The 23,769-nt window shown below is 44.4% G+C and overlaps 2 protein-coding genes across 19 annotated transcripts in view; one reads left to right on the forward strand and one right to left on the reverse strand.

Annotated features, from left to right (window-relative positions):
- Nucleotides 1–7,480, forward strand: part of TENM3 (teneurin transmembrane protein 3) — a 437,496-nt gene extending 430,016 nt beyond the window's left edge. For all 18 annotated transcript variants that reach the window (XM_080379140.1, XM_080379147.1, XM_080379148.1 and 15 more), the window contains 2 exons: nucleotides 408–538; nucleotides 3,860–7,480. In XM_080379140.1, coding sequence (XP_080235266.1) covers nucleotides 408–538; nucleotides 3,860–4,615 — 887 coding nt within the window. In that variant the 3' untranslated portion in view covers nucleotides 4,616–7,480. The remainder of the gene's footprint in view (nucleotides 1–407; nucleotides 539–3,859) is intronic.
- DCTD (dCMP deaminase) overlaps nucleotides 1–23,769 on the reverse strand; it is a 127,193-nt gene that overhangs the window by 24,169 nt on the left and 79,255 nt on the right. Inside the window, exons 10-11 of the mRNA XM_080379413.1 lie at nucleotides 12,073–22,980; nucleotides 8,393–8,454 (exon numbers count right to left, since the gene is read on the reverse strand). The gene's annotated coding sequence lies outside the window, so the exon portion shown is untranslated. The remainder of the gene's footprint in view (nucleotides 1–8,392; nucleotides 8,455–12,072; nucleotides 22,981–23,769) is intronic.

Raw genomic sequence — 23,769 nt, forward strand, 5'->3', positions numbered from 1 at the left:
AAGTATGAAGGTGTGACATAAAGCGTGTCCAGCCTGACCATGAAATCCCAGTTAGTTTAGGCTATATTAGAAGGAAATCTCACTTTAATTGTGCTCCTGCAGTTGTTCTGGAAGTCACTGAGGCCTTCAGGATTGCTGAAACCTTCAGTGCCTTTCAAACGAGCATAGTGGAACAGAAGTTGTCTTTTAAGTTTAGACCTTCAGGTTTTCTGTATAGGGTTTCGGTTCCAGCTGTAGCACAACACTATAATCCACACATATCAAAGTGAAAACTGTTGAATAACTTTCATGTTACAGAAGGCAATCAACTGTGCCAAAAGCTATTCCATGTAAAAATGGCAATATATGCAAAATCTAGAACAATTCTCATTTTTTTTTTCTTTTTTTAAAAAATTATTCTCTTTCAGATGTTAACAGCTGGCTGGTGACATTCGGCTTCCATCTGCACAATGCCATTCCTGGTTTCCCTGTTCCAAAATTTGATTTAACAGAACCTTCTTACGAACTTGTGAAGAGCCAGCAATGGGAGGACATACCAGTAAGAAACAAAACTAAACATACAAATGGAATAAGACAGAATGTTCCTTTCTATTCATATCGTATTAGGCATGGATAATCCTGACAGGGTTACTTGCTAAATTAAATCTGAACAGTGCTTTTTAAGCCTCTAATTTTTATCTTCTTTCAAAAGCATTGAAGAAATTACAGATGGTGTTTTTCCTTACATATTTGCTAAGCTAGGTACCATTTTAAACAAGCTTTTGTTTGCTTTCAGCAATAAAAATACAGAAAGACAATAATCAATGAAAAGAGGTTTAGGACCCTTGAAAGATGTCTTAAGTTTTGTAGCAGAAACTACAGAGATTAGATTTGTACTAATACTCTGCCTGAAGGCAAAAACTGAACACTGCAGTAAAAAATAGACTGTGAAATAAACAGAGGAACAGGTGATATAAATTATGCATACTGGGCACCGCTACAATTTTATTTCTCTTTAATATTAACCATGTTTTATATGTAAAGATGAAATATTGAAAATGAAATTACCTGAGGTAAAACCCATTACATTACATAAAGCCAAAACTCCAGGTGCTTATGAAGTTCTTTGGGAGGAAAAAAAATGAAATTCAGTCCTGAAAACCTGCTACGTTTTTAAATTATGAAAGAAATAAATGTGGAAGTTAAAATCCAGATCTGCTATTTAAGAAAATTAAAACTTACTCAAAGGTCAAAGACCTATGCCCTCAAAAATCATACAGTTCTCAGTTAAGAAGGAAGTGTTAAGAGACAGTAAAACAGGTAATCCCATTCTGAGCAGTCAAAACCAGATCTCTTTTTACAAGAATCGTGATAGAGAGCTTTACAAGATAAAAGAGGATATGATCTTGAAGAATCTTGCAACTTAATTTAGACAAAAAGGTGGTCCAGCAGAAGGAAGCATATGGAAGCTAATTTTGCATGCATGAAGTGACCCACTGTATAAATTTTTTTAATAGCCAGGGATTAAGTAATGGGGAAAGACCTTAGAGCACAGCATGAGAATAGTGTCTCCTGTGAGCAGGAGAAGCAGTGAAGGAGGAGCACTGCAAGTACTCCAGGCAAGGTGGTTGTATCAGGAGATGAGAGACCTGTCATCAGGCACGGCTGGGAAGAACTGTCAGAGGTTATTTAGATCTCAAAGACTAAAGAACGCAATTATCCACAAACACCGGCAAAGGTGCACCAGGAAGAGAACCAGTCTGGTCAAAGAGATGAGAGCAGACAGCTAGTTGTCAAAAATCTTCAGGAAAGAGCTCATCAACGTGAGGAGTGCCAGGGGCATGTGACATGACAGCGAGAAAGAGAGAAGTGGGAGGAAAACAAGGATTCAAAATTCTCAGGTAGGAAAAAGCTGTGACTATGATATTGACTGTTGAACAAGCAAATGCAACCAGGAGGCAGAAGTAAACACACAAACCACTTAGTATTTTGAAACATTCTGGAGTGAGCGAGCTTTACCGAGCTCTACCGAGCTCTGAGGATACATGTTAAAAATAAACAAACTTTGTCATTATGAACTTGCTGTAGCATCTCACTGCTCTCATTGATGAGCGTGCTGTCTAGAATATATTTTGTGCTCAATAGCTTTCATGTAGGATTTACAACAGCTGAAATCCATACTTGTTAGCAAGTGCAGACAGGAATCTGCCACATTCAGAAAGAGTTGAGAGTCCAAGTCAATTCATAATTCCCTCAGGAACTGTCCCCTCCAGAAAGCTGCCCTCATGGCAGAGCAGAGAAGCCTTTGCAAACCTTCTGCCAGGCTTTGATTAGCAGCAAGGCTGAATTAAGGTTGGAGGAGTCTGTTAATGACTCCTGCTTGGTCTCCCACCCAGAAATTTGGGAAAACTGAACAGGCTTTTGCCTCATTTGTCAGCAATAAATCAAATGGTATTTTAGTGAAGGGAGAAAGGGTCAATTGGAGGATAAACCGGATCATCTACAGAAACTAAGTATTCCTTTTCAGAAGTGCAGCCAAAGCTATTTAAATCTTTCTCTCATTTCCCGCTGAGACCACTGCTAGGGCAGCTGTCTGCTCCCCACCTCCGTCCATACTAGCTCATTCACATCTTGTAGCTGTTAAGTCAGGGTTAGACAGGTAAGATGTGCCTGTTCTGCACAGTTGTAAGGTCTCATCCCAGCCACATCTGGCCCCCATAATGTGAGATGCCCCACTGGCTAGCTGTGCGAGCTAACCATTCCTGCTAGCCATTCTGGCTCTCCTAGCTGGTCTGGCTAACCGCAGCGGTTAGGCTGGCAGGTCCCATTCCCCAGCTTCCCTCTCTCCTTACCAAAAGTGCATCTGGCATATAGCTCTTAATAGTCAAAATAAACTTCAACAGATTCTCCTATTCTGCACCTCACAATTGCAACTCTTATTTCCTCCCGTTCATAGCACCCACCTTTTCAACAAGCACACCCCAGATACAGCAAAACGCAGAATACCAAGCGAGCGTGTTTTATACTTGCCCGTTGGTTCTTTTCCTTCATTGTCCCTCTTTGCTAGTTGTCAACAAAGCACTCTACTGTATTCAGGATTGCACCCACCTGAAGTTCTGGGGGGCGAAGCTGCTCATCTCTCTTAGGCAGCATGCTGATACTTGGAGCGAAATGGAAGCTCACGCAACTGAATTGGCTGCAGCCTTTTCACATATCCCCTTTTACCAGTTTCTGCAAGTATTTGCAAGAAAGGGCATCAGTCCCCAGTATTCCACCTTACTGCTCTGTACCATTTGCTTCTTTCTCCTTTACTGTAAAGACTATCATTACAGTTTGATTCCCCTCTTTCTTTTAGCAGCTCGAGGGGTTATGAGAGCCTCCCTGCAGTTTGGTCTCATACTGCAGCTACCTGAGAGACTCCATCTCCTGACTCAGCGTAAAGAACGGCTTGTTTCTGTTCTAAAGTGCAGCTTCGCAACCTGCAAAAATCTCAATGTTGATGGACTTCTGGTAGACAGGAATCATAGTTGAACAAGCTCACAGGGTGAGAGGACACCGTAGTACGATAGCTCTTACCCATACTAAGTATTAGTATTGCAAAGGTCTGTGCCGTACAGCTCAGCAAGCAGCCTGTGAATTTAAACTTTAGTTTTGTGCAGGTTCTTGGGGAACCAAAGAGTAAAAACACTGAACACTAGCAAACAAAATAGTCTTGTAACTCAGCAGAACAAGCAGCGTGTAGATTTAATTAACTCCTTGGCACTGTCAGTTGTGGCATATCCTGTTGTCGTCCACAGGCAGCGCATCAAGCAAGCCAGGCTCTTTGGCATCTAGAGGGCTACAGATGGCTGGTAAAACTTGTGTCTGTTCTTGTTTACAGCCAATTTCTGGAGTGCAACAACAAGTGGCAAGACAAGCAAAGGCTTTTCTTTCCCTGGGAAAGATGGCAGAAGTGCAGGTCAGCAGACGGAAATCCAGTGGAGAGAAGTCATGGCTGTGGTTTGCTACGGTGAAGTCTCTGATTGGGAAGGGGGTGATGCTCGCTGTCAATCAAGGCAGAGTGCAAACAAACGTGCTCAACATTGCAAACGAGGACTGCATAAAAGTGGCAGCTGTTCTGAACAACGCCTACTACCTAGAAAACTTGCATTTCACTGTTGAGGGAAAGGACACGCACTATTTTATCAAGACCACCTCCCCCGAGAGTGACCTTGGGACACTGAGGCTGACAAGTGGGCGGAAGGCCCTGGAGAACGGCATCAACGTCACTGTTTCCCAGTCTACCACTGTGGTAAACGGCAGGACTCGTAGGTTTGCCGATGTTGAAATGCAATACGGTGCTTTAGCACTTCACGTCCGCTATGGCATGACACTTGATGAGGAAAAGGCCCGAATACTGGAGCAAGCCAGGCAAAGAGCTCTTTCCAGTGCCTGGGCCAGAGAACAACAGAGAGTAAGAGATGGAGAGGAAGGCGCCAGGTTGTGGACAGAAGGAGAAAAGAGGCAGTTGCTAAGTGCTGGAAAGGTACAAGGATACGATGGGTACTATGTACTCTCTGTGGAGCAATATCCAGAATTAGCAGACAGCGCTAACAACATACAGTTCCTCAGACAAAGTGAGATAGGAAAGAGGTAACACACTGGCTTAGCTCAGGCTGCCAAAGAGACTGTGTACCAGTGTCTTCTAAAAAGGAGACCAAACTGTTTTGCTGCATTACTACTTGAGCCTAAGCTTACATCTTTGCTCAGATTTTTTTCTGTGGCACAATCTGAACAGACTCTGTAACGAAAAGAGCGCCTTCCAGAAGAATGATACTGCTTATGACAAAACTTTTTTTTTTTTTTTCTCAATGACCTTAAAGGTGATCTGCTTTAAAGAATATGTTTACATATGCATATCGCTGCACTCAAGTTGGACTGAAAAGTATTAAAAAGAAGACAAAAAGAAAAAAAGGCCTACAGATTTTGCAACAGGCTGGCTGTTCCTTTGAGGCACTGTATTTAATTAAGATACAGACCCATACAGTGTTTCCAAATAAATATTACTGAATTGTTGACCTTTGCTTACGAGAAGTAGTCTCTCTCTTTCTCTTTATCTTTTTCTCTCTTTCTCACTGCGTAGGATGTGGTATATATCTGTTAATTTTAAAACGTGGGGCAAAAATTACTGTTTATAGAGAACCCAACTGCTTTAAACTGTGCTGCTTTCTAAAAGGACATTGGCACAAGTGACTTATGCTACCATGGGAATTTAATAATGGATTTTACAATGCTAACATGGTTTGCCTTGGGGGGAAAATGGCAAGTAGAATCCTTGTTGCAGATAAGCAAAGGAAACCCTGATTTTTTTGTAAATTATGTGAGACAAGTTGTTTATGGATTTTTATATGAATTACAATTTACTGTACATCAAATATTAGTCTCAGAGGAGTTAATTTATGTAAAGTGTTTAAAAAAGTTTATACTTAAAAATAAAACGATAAAAACATGTGCTGTGTGTGATTTTTTTAAAGAAAAAGGAATTGCACCTTTTATGTTATAGCTGTACAGTATAAAGGATTATATTGTAGAGATATAACAGTGATGACTAATGTCCAAAAGTGTTAATATTTTTGTATTAGGTTTAAAGCTGTGCATCTATCACTCTGCTGATAGGATGGGACACTCCAAAGTGGCTGGCTGAATCAGACCACAGCTCCCTCCCCTCCCCTCCCGTTCCTCTCCTGTCACCCAGGCCAGTGCCACTTCATCAGTCATTGTTAGAAGGCACAGTAACCAAATAAGTCTTGTTTATTATGATGGAAGACTTTAATAGGTTGGGTTTTCCTTGTCTTTTTCCAGCCCTAACGTAATAAATGGACATTTATTCATACCAAGTGGGGTTTCTGTTGGTTTTTTAGAAGCTTTGTTTCACAATGGAGAGAATAGTGTCTCAGGTGCTTGGCAAATTGTATGTAGAAGAAGAAGAAGAAATGATGTAGTTCATCCAGTTATGTCAACTTTGTCTTATGTATAATACAGCTCTTTTAGATGTTAATAACTCCAGATAGAAGAAGTGTACCTCTGACCTGATGCTACAGAATTGCTCTTTAGGCAGGCAGGCTGTTCAGTAGGTTCATCTCCTGGCCTTCGGCTGGCAGATCAAATCCCATTACTGTGAACACTGAGCCTGGGGATGGAGAGGAAGGTCCAATTCTAGTGCCTAGTCTGCATCTCCACACCACTGCATAGATTTGGCATGCTCGGCTCCAAGGCCCAGTTTACGTGCTGCAGGACAGAACTGAAGCTTGCAGCTGGTTCCTCGTAGGAAGCCTGTGGTGGCATCTATGGCATCTGTTCTACATCTTGGCTGAAACCATTCTTAGAGCTTTACTCTCATGAGCACTAAATTCAGCCACAAAAATAAATATTTTTAAGATGAGACAAAATTGGGGTTTTTTTGATGTTCATTGAAATATACACAGTATTTCTATCCATGTATTATAATGACAAAACATAGTAAGTGAACGTGTCTTAACTATGAATGGTTCAAGTGGATGTAATAAAAATAGTTTTCTAACTGCTTTGTATTCCGAGAGTCTATGGTATTACATACTCTAAATTGCACATTAGGATTGTTTGATAAACAGATTTGAATTTCTCCCAGCCAAGTTGCTACCGAATCTACAGTATCAGTGCTATTACTGTATGTGTGTATTTGGTAGAGCATACAGAACTAATTACACATATAATGAATGCTAATCATCTATTAGAATGAAAGCACAGATTAGTTGTTAGTACTTTTACCCTTGAAGTCTTGAGGGCCCTAAATTTAGAGAGGACGATATGTCAGACCCCAGAGGCGTGTCATTGATCTACGTATTCTTTTTAAAGATGTAAAATGCTAGGTGTTCGCAGTTCTGTTGGGTGGCTCTTCCACAGCACTGTATTTAGCATGCTGTAAGTGCTCTCTGTTGAAATAGGCTCATATTCTAAATTATGTCAAATGTTTCTGTTCTGTTTGAATATGAAAAGCTTGTATAACATGTCAACAATGAAATATATCTTCTACTTGACGCGTACCAGTTCCTTCTCCTTTGTTCTGGCACCAATAAACAACAAATTATAGTATCTGTTGGTGATCATTTTAGATAAAGTCAAATCAAGCCAATTAGTGGCCTTGTTAGTAGGTATAATGAGCCTATTTCTTGCTAAAAAAGACTTTTGATCTGGACATGCTCCTGCAGGAAATAGCGACCTTGGGGAATATATAAACAAAAGATCTTTTTAAAGAAAAAATATGCATAATTAAAAGAAGCATATTACAAAAAAAGAAAGGAGATTCTAAGTATTTTAGGCAATGCCAGTCAAAATGCTATCCTGATATTTTGAGATGTATATTTCGTCTGATTTGTATTGTTCTTTTAATTTGCCTTCTTAACTTTATATGTGTCCTGAATTTTCCACAAATTGATAACTATAGATTGCATCTGGGCTTTCCAATAAAAGCCGACCCAATGTGTGTGTGTGTGTGTGTGTTTATATTTGTTTTTTAAATCTGTATGTCACATACTGCATCTGTGCTATTGCTTTTCTCGTTGTATCAGAAAAAGCCAACCGATCCATTTGCACCAGTATCGATTCATTTGCTTCACAGTTGGCAGTATCTTTTTGACTCTGTCCAATGGCCTTGTCTGCTAACTCAGCAAAGTGAATTAGTCCACGGGATCTCTCAGGTGGCCTGCTTTAGAGAAAACGTTAAATACACCTCACAAAGCCAAATCTTTTATAGATAAGGGAAACCTAAAGAACGAAAAAAAAAAAAAAAAAAAACAAAAAATCACTTGGAACCGTTTTCTCTCATGTCCTCCTGAGTAAAAATACAACAAAAACTATCTGATTATAAATAAATAGGTTGGCACTAGTGGTTACAAACATACACAGAAGAGATCCTTCAATCTGCATTTAGAACCACTCTGCAGAAACTGCTGACTTCAGCACTGCTATATGTCAAGAGACCGCTTTGATTTTAGTTGGAACAGGCAGACTTCACCACACATACTTTGTAGTGACAACCTCCAGTTGATACCATGTTGATCCAGCACGAATCAGGTCACTCTGCTTAGCTAACTGTGGCCTAATTTTGTTATTAAAAAAAAAAAAAAGTAAGAGAGCTTTATATGTTCACACTCAGGAGGTGAGAGATTTGCATTTGACAAGGGGGAAAAAAATGCCAGTTACCACTGCCACTCTTCAGAGGCACTTTTAAAGTGATGGCTGAAAGACTGTAAACCAAAAAAAGACTGCATAAAATAACAGTTTAAAACGATTGTCTACAAGAGACTAGGCTGCAGTCGCAGAGAGTCTGAGATGACAAAATGTTCAAATTCTGTTTTCAGAAGAAAAAAGAAAAACCTTCTAAAAGCGTTAATACCTTAGTTGACTGCTAACTCCAGAATGGCAAGCTACAGCTATACATATGGCCAGCTTGAGAACCTTTAAGAAAAAGAGGAAGAAGCTAGCGTGTAATTCTTTGGGGATGTGAAATGCAAAGCAGAGACACTTACTAGAAACAGCTTCTAAGCAGCTTATTAGAAGCTGCTTATTTGACACCTATTAGAAGCTGCCAGGGTTAAAAATAAGCCAAAGCAGAGAGCATCACACAGCATAAACTGAACAGCACAGGCACAGGGAAATCACCCCGAACTGCAAAGCCACATCCAAACCAACCAGACTGATCAGCTTCTCATCTACAGCCAATTAGTGCTAAGGATTAAACATGCAATGCTTATAAAATTAAATTGATCTCTGACTGCACGCACAAGTTGCTGGGGCTCAATGATCCAAAAAAAAAAAAGCCAAAATGAAAACCAGTTAATTGATGGGTAGGTGCCAGTTTTTTCCCCCTGGGAAAAAAAGGAACACGTGGTATATAGCGACCACGCTGACAGACAGCACTTAAGACTCATTTTTTTTCCTCTGAAGTTTCTAGGTTTGTGGCAGAGTGACCATAAGAGGCAAATTCAGCTGTGTGAATGCCTAGGCTGCACCTATAATAAAGGTCAAAACACTAATAATAGGCAAAGCCCCGCTCCTCCCCCCAGGCCCACCTTCCCACAGGAGCAGCATAAACAAGGACGCCAGCGCTTGCTTAAGTGCACCACCAAAACCTGAAAAAACCTGCAGCTGTGTGTTCATTCACCCCAGACACCTGAGTATTCATTGCAAATCACTGAAAACGCCTTGGGCCTTTCAGGGAGAAAAGATGGTGGAAAGGTTTGTTTCTCATGCCACCTCCTTACCGCAAGACAGAATATGGCTCTAGCAGTTGGCGCTGTAAGGGGGACAGAGGAACAAGGACATGCTGCGTGAAGCTCAGGCACGGTCTGCCCTGCTTCAAGTAACCAGATGTGCTGGGGGTGGTGGAGAGGGAGAAGGAAAGGGAGGTGGCCTGTCATTAGGTGGTCCAAAATGCAACAGTGAAAGTGAAGTCACACAGTACCACACACAGACTGGCATGAGAATGATCTCAACTGCACTATTCTTTGTACACATGCCTTAAAAACAAATTTAGGAAAAAAAAAAAAAACATCCTGACCCAATTTCTAGTGTCACAAATGCACGCAATCTGAGCTGTGCAAGGACGACATAAAATTCATCCCTAAATAAAGGTAAATATCCTAAATATCAGTCCTCACTTCTAAACAAAGCAAGCCAAACAGCAACACTGTCTCTTTCACAGAGTCTTACGTGCAACTTGGAAGGCAAAGAACAAGCATAACATGGCAGCTCATTAGAGTGTCATGTTTTCACAGAATCTACTTTATTGCCTTCAGTTGTTCTGCAGGTAAACTCTCTTGCTGTTAATTACTATAAGTTCCTAAGTAAATTGAGTAAACCTTTTAATTTACTAGGTTTAAATTCTGTCATTGAGGAATATGAATTTCTAGAGATGCATGCATTTTTTTTTCGTACTATAAACTAAGTCAAAGCTCATAGTAACATAATTATGCGGCTTAGACTTAATGGTTCCCACAAAGCTGTCTTAATAAAGCCTTTTGGGATTCAGGAGGAAAGGAGAAAATTCAGAAATGAAGAACAAGCCTGGAAGGCGACAACATGTTTCAACAGGCTCTAGTTACTCAATCACACTTAAGCTGTCTGAGACAGCAGGGCAAGTGCCATGCATTACAGAGGCACACAGGAAACGGTTATCCCAACACAATAAAGTATTTCCACATTCCAAGCCCAGGAATAATTTTAAAACTGAAATTACAGGAATGGCTATCTAATGAACCAATTAAGCTTACATCAATTAAAAAAAACAACAAAAACAACCAACAGTATGGGGAAAGCTAGTGGAGGAATTGGTTAAGAATTCAAATCTGAGAGTAACTATAGGCACATGATGCTGTAAGGAAAGTCCATCCAGTGTTTGCTGATGAGAACTACTGGGGGGAAAAAAATGGACTGGGCAAGCTGGGGACTGCACAAGACCATAATACTAGGACCAGGTGCTAATCACCATTTTCCACAATGATGAGGAAGCGCATATAAAAAAGAAAAAAAGATTAGTGACAACAACATCTGCAGATGACAAAAATTAATAGAGTGGCAAATAATGGCTAGGTCAGAGCAGTCATACAGAACAATATGGATCACTCGCTGAAGTGAGCCCATTCAAATAAAATGCATTTTAACACAGGCAACTCCAGAAGTAAAATATCTCAGAATAAGAAATGCAAATCCTGCTATGAAAGGTATGTAGCTGCCTACAAGAAAGCAATGACTGGAAAGAATGAGGAGCACATAATAGATAAATAACTCATTGTGAGATTCCAGTACAACAGCTGTGGCAATGACGAGCTCATAGGAGCGGAGAAGCTTAATGAGATTACTGGCCTTGTTAAACAAGGGAAATGGGAAGGCAATGTTATTTCTGCATATGGCACCAGTAACACTACCCTTGCACGCAGCCCTGGTGCATGCATCGTGAAGATGCTCACGAAACCCTGAAGAGAGCACAGCAGGACATCACACATGAATCTGAGGCTTGGAAAAAAAAAAAAATATCTTGGAGACAGAGATTTAAACAGCGCACCTTAAAAAAAAAAAAAAAAAAAAAAAAAAGGCAAGAAAAGATGCTGTGATAATAGATCCCAAGTGCCTTTACAGAAAAAGCCACAACACTACTAAAAAACACACTGTAGTAAAAAAACCACTGTAGTGAAGTGCTTCTAAAGGGGAGGGGGCAGTGGGTGGGAATGCAACTCTGGGTAAATTCACATTAGGAATTGGGTAGTAAAAAAACCCAAAACCACCACACCACAAACAACAAACAAAAAGACCAATGAGGCAAGCTCTGCTTGACTGCTAGAACAAGCTACAGGAGAAGCAAGTTTCCAGAAGCTTTTGGCTAAATAGGCAGCTATTGGAATGACAGGCCATGGATGCTGGTGATGGGAGGTCAACCCAGACCACCGCACCACCCATTTAGCCACACAGGAGCCACCAACGTGAAACCTTTGTGACTCTGGGAAATGCCAGGCCAGAGGGTTTGGGCTTGTCCTCCCCTTATCCCCTGCCCTTCTCCAACCCTGAAATATCCAAATTCCTGTGACAGAGACTGAAGGTCACTCTGAAAGCCCTCAGTTTTACTCTGAAAGCCCCGAGTTTTTAAACGGACAGCGCAAGGCAGAGGCATTTTAAAAACATCCCTTGGTTTCCACAGCAGTGATGCACCATTCTATTACTTTTTATAGCAGCTGACTACTAAAACTAACTGAAGTAAATCTCCCGGCTCTCTATTATTTCCACGAGTGTGGCAAGAGCCAACATGCCGGCATGTTTTATGTCTCCAAGGCATCCAGAGACAAGTGTTCAGGTAAAAAAAAACAAAGCAAAGCCTTGCCTGCGCCAGCCGTGGCTGCACTCGCCCCGAGGTCACCGGCTCCCCCTGCCCAGGTGCCGCCAGCCCCGGTGAGGCGGGTCGGCCCCGGCCCCCTCAGCCCGCCGGGCCGGGCCCTGCCGCCACCCGGGGGACACCGGGGCTGCGAGGGTCGCCACGTTGCCGCCCCGCCTCACGCCATTCCTCCCTCCCAGGTCCTGCCCCACCTCGCAGCGAAGCTCAGGCTTTAGAGAAGACGTTAAGGGTCGCTACCAGCCTCGAGCGTACCGCGGCCTGTCCGCGCACGGCGGCCCCACACCGCGCCCCGGCCGGGACGGACACCGGCTCCCGTAACCACCTGACGCCGCGCCCTCAGCGAGCAGGGCCGCGGCCCGGCCGAGCCCCCCGACAGCGGCGGCCCGGCCTCGGGCGAGGGACCGGGGCCGCTCACCTCGCCCCGCCGCCGCCCGCCGCCCCTTCCTCCCTCACGCCGGGACGCGGCTGCGGCGCGCGCGCGCCCCCTGGCGGGAAGGGGCGGGGCGGCACCAACCGGCCCCGGCGCGCGGGGGGCCTTGGCCGCCATCTTAGCGGCTCGGCGCGGCCCCGGGCGGGCACCCAGCGGCGGAACAAACCCAAGCAACTGCGGCCTTCGGGTGCGAGGCCCGGGCTGACACCCGAAAGCAGGGCCCTTCCGCTGGCCGTTCAGCCCGACTGGCCGCACCTGGCTAGCTGCTCCCATGCCGCCTCCTGGTTTTAAATGCAACCAAAGGCTACCGGCTGGGCCGCTGGTGTACGCATTTAGCAAAATACAGGGGGGGTTTAACTGCACAAGAGGTATTTACGGGTGGCTTTCATCAGCGGCCAGCGAAACACAACAGGGTAGAGCTCTGCGGCTGTGGCGGAGGGACCTGCAGCCCCGGGGGAGGCCAGGCCGCGGCCCAACGCCAGCGCCGCCACAGCCGCCCGGCCGGGAGGCCGAGGGGAAGAGCTCGGTCCCTGGTGTGCAGCGAAGCGTGGGCATGTACCTGCCTTGGAAGCTAATTTGTAATTTCTGCTCCTCAGTACATCCAGGCAGATGCCCCTATAAATTTTCCTCCTCAGGAAGAAAGCAGAAGGCCAGGAACCGCACGGGGTAGAGTACAGGGCTATTTTTCTTAGCAGTGCCAAGAGCGCATCAGCGGCACTTATTGCTGTGCTGGGTCAGGCCTTCACCCTCCGCTAAGTTAATACCGACGACTCCTTCATCTAAAGGGCAGACAGTAACAGCGGGGCCCCCCTCGCACTTTTCCGCCTTTCTTTCCTCCTGTTGCAATAGCCTCTGAAAGAGCTGCACTAATTAGTTGCTATTACACTTCTTGGGTGGCTGGAAGAACACACTGCCTCTGACCTCATACTTTGCAATGTACCTTAACAGCTTATTATTGCTATTGCATGGCAGCAATAGTTCATTTTATAGTTACTTTGAAAGAGCCATTCCTCTAGTGCTGAAAAATAATCTAAGACTAATGCACAGTCTCTCCAGAAGACTGCTGTTAAACTGTCTATAACCAAGTGTCCGAACACTGCACAAAGCCGTTTCATTTGCTTAACAGCAACTCGCTAGCAATTAATATGCCTGACATAACAGCACACTACAAGGCCCATAAAATCTGTAGCAGTAGGGGAGTGAAATGATTATAACATTTTTTTTTTCTTTTTTCAATAATACCAGACTACAGTTTGGGCACTGTAATCTTTTCAAAGCAAGAAGCTGAGCTGCTTCTGAACAGCTGTTGTTTACTGAAGCAGTAATTAGCAATGAACCAGTCAAAATACCTTCTACCTTCCACAGCAGCTCAGCGGTCACTTACACCCTGTGCCCAGAAGCAGAGGCTCAGCTTCGCATGTAGCGGTACCTACTAGAAAACCCACTTAACTAACTTTAAGAAAGGAAATATTTAAAATGGCAGCATCATTATGCATACAAGTAATCCCACCGAACTCGCTGAGCGCTGGGAGGCACAGACTTCAGCTTGTAACAGATGTCCCCATCACGGTGGTTTTCAGCCGGTGGGGGACAGGACATGCTGCAGAGTAGGTGCAGTCCTGCTGGATGGGCTCTACTGGCTGCAGGCAAGGCCAGCTGCACCCCACTCCTGGAACTGAAACCTCTGGGGAAGCACGTGTGCAAAGGTCTGCAAGTCTCCTGTCTTACAAGGCTTTTGAGCTTACTTTGACAGAACAGCGGAACGGCAGCAAGAGAAAGGAAGAGGACTGCAGAAGACAACGGGGCAGAGAGGCAGCCGTGGGCCATGTTGAAGATGGACCTCCTGATTCTACATCTGGATGAAAGCTAAAGGTGTCTGTGTTCTTCCCTGGGGGAAATCACTGAGGAGAGAAAGCAAGACGTCCCAAAATAGCCGTTTGGTTATTGATTAGGGCATGCTGGAATCTGAGCCTGAGTGTTACGTTTTTTCAGCTCACATGCTAAGCACCTGCTTAATGGCAGGAGCGGTATACGGATTCATCCCTGAGAGTGAATGAAAACAGAGGGATACAGCTGTACACATCCCAGGTAAGGCTCAGAAATCAGGGTGCCAACCAAGGCTGCAGCTAAACCATTCTCATGGCCTGCTGCCGTGCAAAGGGAGAGCTGAATGCCTTTCTCCCATCTCCTCCCAGCCAAGGCCTTCCATTGTTGGTGCCAGCACTTACGTACATCTGGTCCTGTTGTGAGTTACTCCGAGGACCTAAATGCTTTCCTCCCCCGAGATTCATTGTCCGTGGATCTCAGCTCCCTGGTACGCCTTCAGGCAGCATGAGACAAGCCTGACTGTGGATCCACGTGACAGGATAGGAACAAGCAGCCAGGCTCGGTGTGAAGGGGAGACAGGGGCAGGATCTCTCTGACCAGAGTCAGTTCAAGCATCTGTCCTGTAACAGTTTCAGTCACCTGCTCCCTCTCTGGCCCAATAAATATTGAATTACTTAGTCAAACACAAAAGAAAAACTAACTCAAGATTGAGAAAGCCATGCCTCATACTAGCAGTAGCATCCTGGTGCTCTCCCCATCTGGACTATTAGAAATGGAAGTTTAAGTCTCCAGGCCAGCAGAGCCTTGGAAGCAGTCCCCAAGGACCCAGGGAGGGCTGCCAGCTGCACCAGGGTGAGAAGGATGCTCTGCAGACAGGTGTCTGCCCTGCTCCAGTGATTCCTCCTCCTGCGTGAGAAGACTTACCTGCCAAAACCGATAGGTACATTTTCACTAACAGCTGTCAAATCAGGGGCTTCTGACTAGAGACAATAAAAACACTTTGACAGAAAATTCCTGACCAGCACTACACAGTAAGCCAGAAACTGACTTATGTCATGGCACCGGTAGTGCCTCAGAGCTCCCTTTTCTGGCTAGTCAAGCTGTCCTTTTGAGATGGAGCTCAGAGAGACACGGGGATCTGGGACAGTCAGTTATGAGCTGGAGTTTCAGTTCAATGAATTAAAATATACTTTTTTAGTGTAAGAAAAAAAAAGTTTAATTTTTTTGTTGGAATTATATTTTTTCATATTATTGAGGAATTATAGCTATCACTTCTGTCACTGGAAATCCAACTAGAGTCACTGAGCTAGTCAGACAAAAAAGGCAGGAGACCAGTACAGACCAGACAACAGACCAGTACAGTTTCACTGGATTGAGCTCAGCAAAGTAAGGAATGGCAAACAGTGAGCATGATTTTAAGTGAGGTCTTCCAGATTTAGATGATAGGAACCTAACTGTCCTTTCAGCGATCTCTACCACCCTGGCGCTGCAACTGCAGAAGTTCAGTCATCTTTAAATAAACATGGTGATATTTCTGTAAATGTAAATAAAATCACAGCATGCCATATCTTTCAGGTCTATTAACACATACCCCCTGCAGTGCTGTGAGGCACAAGGCCAAACGAGTTCAACAACCCAAGAAACAGAATAGTGCCCTCGGAGCGGCTGGCCTGGGGTGTTATTAAACAGAAACCTGCAATACCTGGAAGCAGAAGGGGTTTGCGCTTCCTTGTTCCTGTCGGCACGTGCATAAAAGTAAAGAAGCACCATTTGTTTTCCAGAGCTCTATTTTATTTTCCCAGTCAGGCAAGAGACATTCCACCAAAACGTTAGGGATGTGACGCTAGCTGACGAAGGGAGATGCGGAGCTTGACGACCCACAGTTAGGAAAGGCTGGCGAGCCTGGATCCTGCAGCCCACACATTGTGCCTTAGCCCACCAGAACCTGCAGCCGAAGGAGCTCAGATGAAAACTTATCTATACACAGACGGTGCGAGTTGTAACAGTACCGTACGAATTCAGGTGATACAAGCCCCATCAGAAGGTTCACACAAGTTTAGCTGCTGTGATTAATGGGATTTATATAACCTTTGGTCAAAACTGTTCCATTGCCAAAACATTGGTACTGTACAAAATTTGTAAGACCAGTTAGGATACGACAAGCCTTCCGCTGAAATTCCTGGGTCGTGTTGCAGGGTCAGGAGTTAAAAAACAAACGAACAACTGCATATGATATTAAAAACTTCCCGTTACTTTTCAGTTAACATGAGCAGTAAGTACAGTGGTTAGCGGTCAGGTATAGCCCAGCTCAGTACTTCCCCACCCTGCAACAAGTGTGCTTGAGCAATGTGCAGTGTGAGTATCTTTTTAGCAGGGAGGAAGGGCAGAAGCTGTAGAGAGGATGGCCCAAACGGCGTAACCTTGGCTTTGTACTGTCTTCCAGACCCGAAACCTCTTCTTCTGGGGAGCTGGAGGAGGTAGAAAGACACCCAGCTTTGCTCCCCCAGGCACTGATGTTAAGAATCACTCTGGGCAGGGAGCAGTTTCTCTGCACCACATTGCAGGCTTAGGACCTCAAAAGACCTTGCCCTGCGAATCTGCTTCAGGGACTTGCCTGGCAAGAGCAAAAATCCTGACTCAAGCTCACGCTGTGGCATATGTACCAAGCCTACGTCACAGCACAGGGTCTGCGTCCCAGAAGGTGGGACAGCGCCGGTGACACACACAGCCTAAACAGGGTGGAGCAGGATCAGGTCCTGAATAGGAGAGGGGCAGGAAAGTGGAAAACAAATAAAAGGAAAGGAGATAATAGCTAAAGAAGAGAACATTGATTAAACGGAATGCCAGTAGCAGGTAAGGCAGCAGGAAGACATTCTCTGTACCTTAGTGTAGCACAGGGGAGGAAATGTCACAAGGGTTGGAGCAGGGCAGAAGGGTCAAGGCCCCAGTCTTGCAGTCACACACCCTACAGGACCTCCTCTCCATCTGCCCCTCAGGCACGGTCTTCCCTCCCTAGTATGTCTGCACAAGTTTAAAGAATTGGCACAGGCTGAACAGCAGGGATCTCTCAGATGTACGGGGCTGCCCCTCCGTCTAATCAGGGTTACAAACTTCTGCTTGTCATTCCCAAGCCACTCCGAGCCTCTGTGGGAGTGCACAGGGGCAGGGCTCTTTTTCCCATCTCCAAGACCCCAAGTTTTTCCCTCAAGTACTTTGCAAATGCCTGAGAAGACGTACGCACCACATGCTCACAGCAGCAGCAAACAAATCTTGTTAATGGTTTCTTGATCATCTGCATGCCCGGAGAGAGCACTTATTACTTCCTCGGGCTGAGAAGCACCATCTAAGAGCTTTCTTCACGTTTATTTTAGGACATATTCTCTCGCCACTCTGCTAGGGAAAGCCAAGGTGAAACTGTTCACTCTTCCCCCCTCCCAAACTTCTGATTCAGGCTGTACTAACTCTGGAGCGCTATCTGTCTAGGGCATCACCCTAGCCAGAAGTGGGAAGTTTCCTAGGGTGAAATTATACAATTACTGGCCCACCGCTGAGCACACCAGCTAGGCAAGCCGGCCTCAGAACCGGCAGCAAGAGGCTCACAAGAGAGCCTACGCACCTTCCAAGGCCACAGGTCTCATAATATTCCAGACCGTAGGGGAGAGGAGGAGGCGAGAACAACAGAGGTTCTTAATAGAACTTCGTTCTTTTGAAACATCATTTTTTTGAAGTGCTCGTAGCATCGTACGAAAGAAGCTGAGCTTTATCCCCATTTCACAGAGAGATGATAAGAGTTGCATGCAACAGCAGGCCAAGAGCAGAGTCAAGAAACAGACCCCAGGTCTCCCAGTTTCTACAGGTCTAATGGTGGGAACAAGCTGCCATCACAGGAATCTTCTCATAATGAAAGTTCTTCCACAAAGGCACTGTCATTTTAGCACTAATTTTAAAAACATTTCCAGCAGCAGTGCTGGAAGACTTCAGTGCTGATGTAATTCTCAGGGAAATGAGATTTGAAACAAGATCCACAGTTCCCTGTAAAAGCCTCAAATGTTAGCTTGTATTACAGCTGCCTTTCAGCGGGCATTCAAGCCAGTTTCCAAACACCAGTTTAGAAGCTTTTCGTACTGGGGCATGTCCCAAGACATTCGGCAGAGACTCCTAGGAAGGTTTGCACTTGTGTGAGATCCTCTAGAGAAAAGGGAGATCTTCAAAGGGATAACAGCATCTCCTTCTGATTACAAGCCTGGCTTAGTATGCTGCTTGAGCACCGCCGGGTGCAGCCTGCACAGCACCTTCTGATCAGCAGCCTGTTGATCATTCAGAAGAAATATTTTTCTTGTCCTCTCATTTTATATGACATTCAGGGTCTTAAATGGTTTTGACTGAAATACAAGTACCCTGCAGTCAGCAGAGACAGCCTTGGACTGACTCTGTTCAGAAACAGTCACTCTACACCCTCTGTGCCAAGGGTACAAGGAGCCACAGCAAAGAGCCTCTGGTTTTTCACTAGGCATTGGTTGTTGGATGGCCAGGTTAGCTACCAGCAGCTTCCAGAGCTTAGAGCAAGTACTTGGGAAAGCCCAAGTCAAATTTTATTGTCAGTGTTGACTACACTGCAGTGTTTTACAACTCTCCCATTCCGTGCTGCACCGAATGCTGTGCCGCTATAGCGGGAGCCAAGGCTCCTAACATTTATGAACAGCGAGCGGAAAATCGACTCAAGCCACATTGTAAAAGAAGTGACCTATGCTTCCGTATTTTAAGCATCGGATGCGATTTCCTTATGAGCTACTACCAATGTCTTCGTGTCCTCTGAGCAGCCTGCAGACTAGTCCTCTCTTGTTCTTCCACAAGAGAAGCTACGCTGGAGCGCCCCTTGCAAAGGGCACCTGTGTCATGCCCCACGGTTAGGGGGAGTCCAGCCAGCTCCCCACATCCTTGGCAACGCTGGCTTCCTGAGAGCTGGGGGCCTCTTAGCAGCCTGCCTGCATGTTCGCCAATAGTCTGTTAGGAGAGCAAACCTCAGCCAAAGCACAGAGGTTTGGTTTATTAGCACAGGTTTTTCTACCGCTTCTCTGGGGAGAAAAGAGGGATGTTTCTTCCCTGCAAATGTAACTATTCAGCCTAAGTAGGTAAGAGAGCATAAAAGCTGCTGCCACTGCTTAAACAATAGCGATCGTATGAACGTGAGAAGCCAGGAGAGACATTTTGTATGCGGTGAAACTCAGGTAAGCTACAGAGCCTGACACCTAACGGGGGAAGGGCCAACGAAGGTCAAAAAAAAAAAAAATTACACTGGAAACATCTGCACTACTTTTAAACTGGAAGCGTTGCCTGTTGCCAGTGGCCTTTGGTGTAGTTTTCACAGTATTCATATGGTAGCTATTCATTGCTGGGTAATTACATTGTTTTATTTTTCTATTTATTTATCAAATAAATCAAACTAATAAAAATCCAGCCCACGATTGCCATGGGAACACTCCAACAAGGACAGATGCAGTGAATAGCTGCAAGGAAAGAAAGCAAGCTTCAACTTTATTAAATTATACACAAGGCAATCAATACAACTTAACACGAACAGCCCTTGCAGGCTCTGCACTAACCGTCCAGAAGGTTCAACCAGTAACTTTAGAGCCTCTTGCAACACCAAACCTTAACAACCACCGCACCAAGTTTCTGTAAGGGCACATGCTCCAGAACACAGTCTTTCTTGCCCTTCCTTTGCATCCTTCTAAAGGGAATCCCAGAAATCATATAGTCTGTGACACCCCATAGACACGCTAGGTAGTTTTTTCCCCCTTCCCTAAATCCAGGAGATCTGTGTTGAATCCTTGCTCTGGCAATCCCAGAATTTGCATTGAAAATTTAGGCCTAGTTAAAGTAATACATTACACAATTTCAAACCGTTTCTGAAAGCAGAAATCAAATGAGTTGCAAACAAATCTAAATTGCTGGTTAGCTTAACTTGGTCACTGTCTCTGCAAAGATGGATGACAAGACAGGAAAACAGAAAGCAGAGAGGAGAGGAGATTAAAGCGATAAAGGGCCTGCAAAGCTCATAGCAATTTTTCTCCTTAATTTCCTCATATTCAAGGTAATGCCACTGAGAGAAAGCCAACAAGAAGAATTATATGCGCTGCCCAGACTCTATTTATAAAAGGCAGCCTCATCATCCCCCATCCGCTGTGTTGCTGGCAGCGAGGGTTGTCTTTCTGGACACTGCAGGGAGAGAAGGTGCCAGGCATTTGATGAGGCCAGATCACAGCCTCCTTAAGTCCCCCAGCTGGGAGCCATCTGGCAGTAAGTCACTCTGTGCAGGTCATCCTTTCTATTGCGAAGTCTTCCCACCTGCCAGAGTGCTGTGATTATCCTCCCTGCTCACAGCCTCTTAAACTTGTCCCAGCAGTGCTGACAACCCCCACCAGCCCCACTGCAGAGTTAGGAACAGGTCCCATCGCCTTTCTGCACCGGGCATCTTGATGCAATCCTAAGATCGCTTTTCTTTATTTCTAGTCATCTTCTGATGACAGTTTATCAGGAATCAGCTCTGTGATTAAACAATACCTACACTGCAAACTTTGCAGAATAAAATACAACGTTCCTTTGCTTTGCTCCCTCTACCCACGCTCTGTCTGCTTCTGGGATTATTCGTTATTCCATTTCCAGTACCAGCCAGCATCACCTCCAGACATACTGGCTAATATTTTTGCCTTATTTACTCTGCCTGTAAGAAATCTGCACGGTGCCGTTCCTTCCCTCCGCCACTCCCTCACGCATACAGTTATCCATAGGCGCACTTAGATAAGCTTTGCTCAACTACAGGAACCGTGCCTGCTTTTATTAAGTGCAAATAATCTGCCACCTGTATTGCATGATTCCTATTGCACTTCGTGTTCTCAGTCACCGTTACACCACACACCAGTGACTGTCCGGCAAATTCTGCCACTGCTGCAATGGAAGGCAGGCTTGTGATTGTGGTGCACTGAAACACTCTTTTACTTAATGAACAAACGCAACTCCAACCTGGAAGGGGCTGGTTCGACTTCTGTGATTCCTGCTTTGAGCTTTCTGAATGGAAGCGCATGCAGAGTGAAGCACTTGGAGTTACAGCTGTTGCTAGGGTGTTATTTGTGTCTCATTTCCTCCTCCATGAAGTTATTTAAGTGAAGACTTAAGAGTAATATCATTATTGCCAACAAGATTGTGTTTATTCTCCATTGCAATGCACGAGCACAGTTACAGATAAATCAAGCACTGCCCGATTTACCTTTACCTTACTATTATGTTACCACAACGTCTTAATTCTCATCTCTTCTGACCAAATAGTTTTAGTTAAAGTAACGAGTCAATTGTTTCATTTCTGCTTAACCCTCTAAAGTATATTTCATCCTTGAGGCCAAATTACCCACGAGTGGCGTTTGTTAGCAAAACAGTTTTCCAGAGTTTTGGTTCACTTTTCCTTTTGTTGAACCTCATTACAGCCAGCCAGCTATCATCAACGAGGTATCATACTTCTGTAGCGAAGGATGTTTCTCATCTACGCATAGGGCTGTGATAAACATTTCCATATAAAATTGTTGTTTTCTAATTAGTATGTCAAGGTTGGTATCATTTGGATTGCTAAAGTCTGTCTTTAAAATAAGATATGAATATACATTTTATCACAAAATCAAGGTAAATAAAATGGTTTGTAGCAGCAAGTTGACGATTATGTGGCAAGGCATATGTTTTTAATACCAATTTAGCTCAAAACAGTGACTGACTCATGAGGAGGAGAGCCTGCACAAGGAACCTTAGGAGGGTGCTTACTTTCTCATTGCAGTATTTGGTTCCAGTGAGGACCGTCCAGTAGATCAGGATGCTTGCAAAGAGGCAATTCCTAGCAGAGCAGAGCCAAAAATATAAAGTACTGTTAAGGTGTTGTCAAATCTGAGAAAATGCTGCTATGGAACCTTACTTTACAGTGACTTCTAGCCTTTGCCCAGAACTCCAAGTCTGGACCCAGAAGTCCAAGCTCCGAAAAGCCTCAGACTCTGCAAGTTCACATATATGCCCAACAGACAGCTCAAGCCCATTTCCAAGCAGAGGCAAACTGAAAGGCATGTGGTGTGCTGGGGAGACAAACCACAGATGTTTATTGTGCTCTTGCGCCCTTAGCAATTGTTTTAATGGGTTGGAGCTCCTAGGAGACTATTTGACTTCTGCTCATGTCTATACTGTTCTCTTACAATGCTGACTGTGCAGAAGCCCGAAGCTGTCAACAATCTTCTTTCAGTGTTATTTCAAGGAAAGAAAAGTGAAGTGACATCTGATTTGTCGAGAGAGGATGAGGAGAGGGGGGTATTTTTAAAATGTAAAGCAACGACACAAATCTGTATGGAATCGATAATATAATCGATATCTTCTGCCCTTTTGCAAAGCACAGCTTAGTCTGAAACACAGGTTTCCCCTCCTCTGTTGCAACAACTATCCATTAAAAAGACTAGTACTTACTTTGCCAAGACCGCATTGTCAGTAAGTGTTTTGAAGCTCTGCAATAATGATTATTGTGCAGTATTGCATTTTAATAATTCAAATAAACCATGGAACATTATGGTCTCTATGACTAAGTAAATACTGTGTTGCAATCCAGCCTTGAAAAGCATCCTCCATTTCAGTAGAATTGTCTCTTTGCAGAAAGCAGCATTTTGAAACAACCACCGCTCGATTTTACAAAGAGCAGTCCTGGCTGCTGCTGGTCTCCTCTGGCCTGCGCAGGGGGAAGAATCTGTGTTTGTGAAGATCATCGTCATGTGAGAACAGCAGTTAAGTGATCTTTTGCCGTCTCTTGTAACCATATCACCTGTGCAAGCAAGAAGATCCATCCATATGTGTTGGGCATTTAGCTCCCTTCCTTTATTCTTCAGTCATTAAAATAAAATTTGAAACCGGAACCTAGACAATGCCAAAAATTCAGGCGGGAGCGAGACCATGGCATTTCCTTTTGTTTTTTATAGCCCTACAGGACCTAGGTTTGAACACAGAGAACGTGAACTGCTGAAGTTACTGCAGTTCTTCCTACACCCAAAAACCGTGGCAGAGAAGGAAAGGACCATCCTTCCTCTTCAAGATGAAGCACAGATGGTGAGAGAGGCTTTGTAAAAAGCACTGTGAAGGGTGAGTGGATCAGGAAAAGAAAGACTCAAGGACAGTGGAGGTGAAGAAATGCTACAATTTCACAGGAACGAGTAGAGCTTTCCGGGAAAGAAAGGAAATAGACAAAAGAGAAATTAAAGGGCACGATTGAAAAAAGAAGTTTGATTGCTCAAAGGCATTCATGTCAGGGGGAGAAGAGTTAGAAAATGTATTGCTTAGGCTAGAACGTGCGCTAGGGAAGGCTGTCCAAACGAGGATGTCAGCTGTGTAACAATACACCATGAGTATTGTTCAGCTGGACTGACATATGGCACACAAATTCCTGGATCTCCCTAGTCACTGGGAATGTTCCAGACTACTTAAAAGGCATGAGGATTTCACTTACTGTTTTGCCCTAAACACAACCTTTTGTGGCCACCGAGATTTAGATAGCAACAGAAGTCCAAATTCTCAGGAAGTGATTGAAAAGGGTTTTTTTTTCTGGCTGAGGATATGA

This window comes from Falco punctatus (assembly GCF_963210335.1).
Source record: "Falco punctatus genome assembly, chromosome: 1".
In the NCBI taxonomy this organism is placed as follows: domain Eukaryota; kingdom Metazoa; phylum Chordata; class Aves; order Falconiformes; family Falconidae; genus Falco; species Falco punctatus.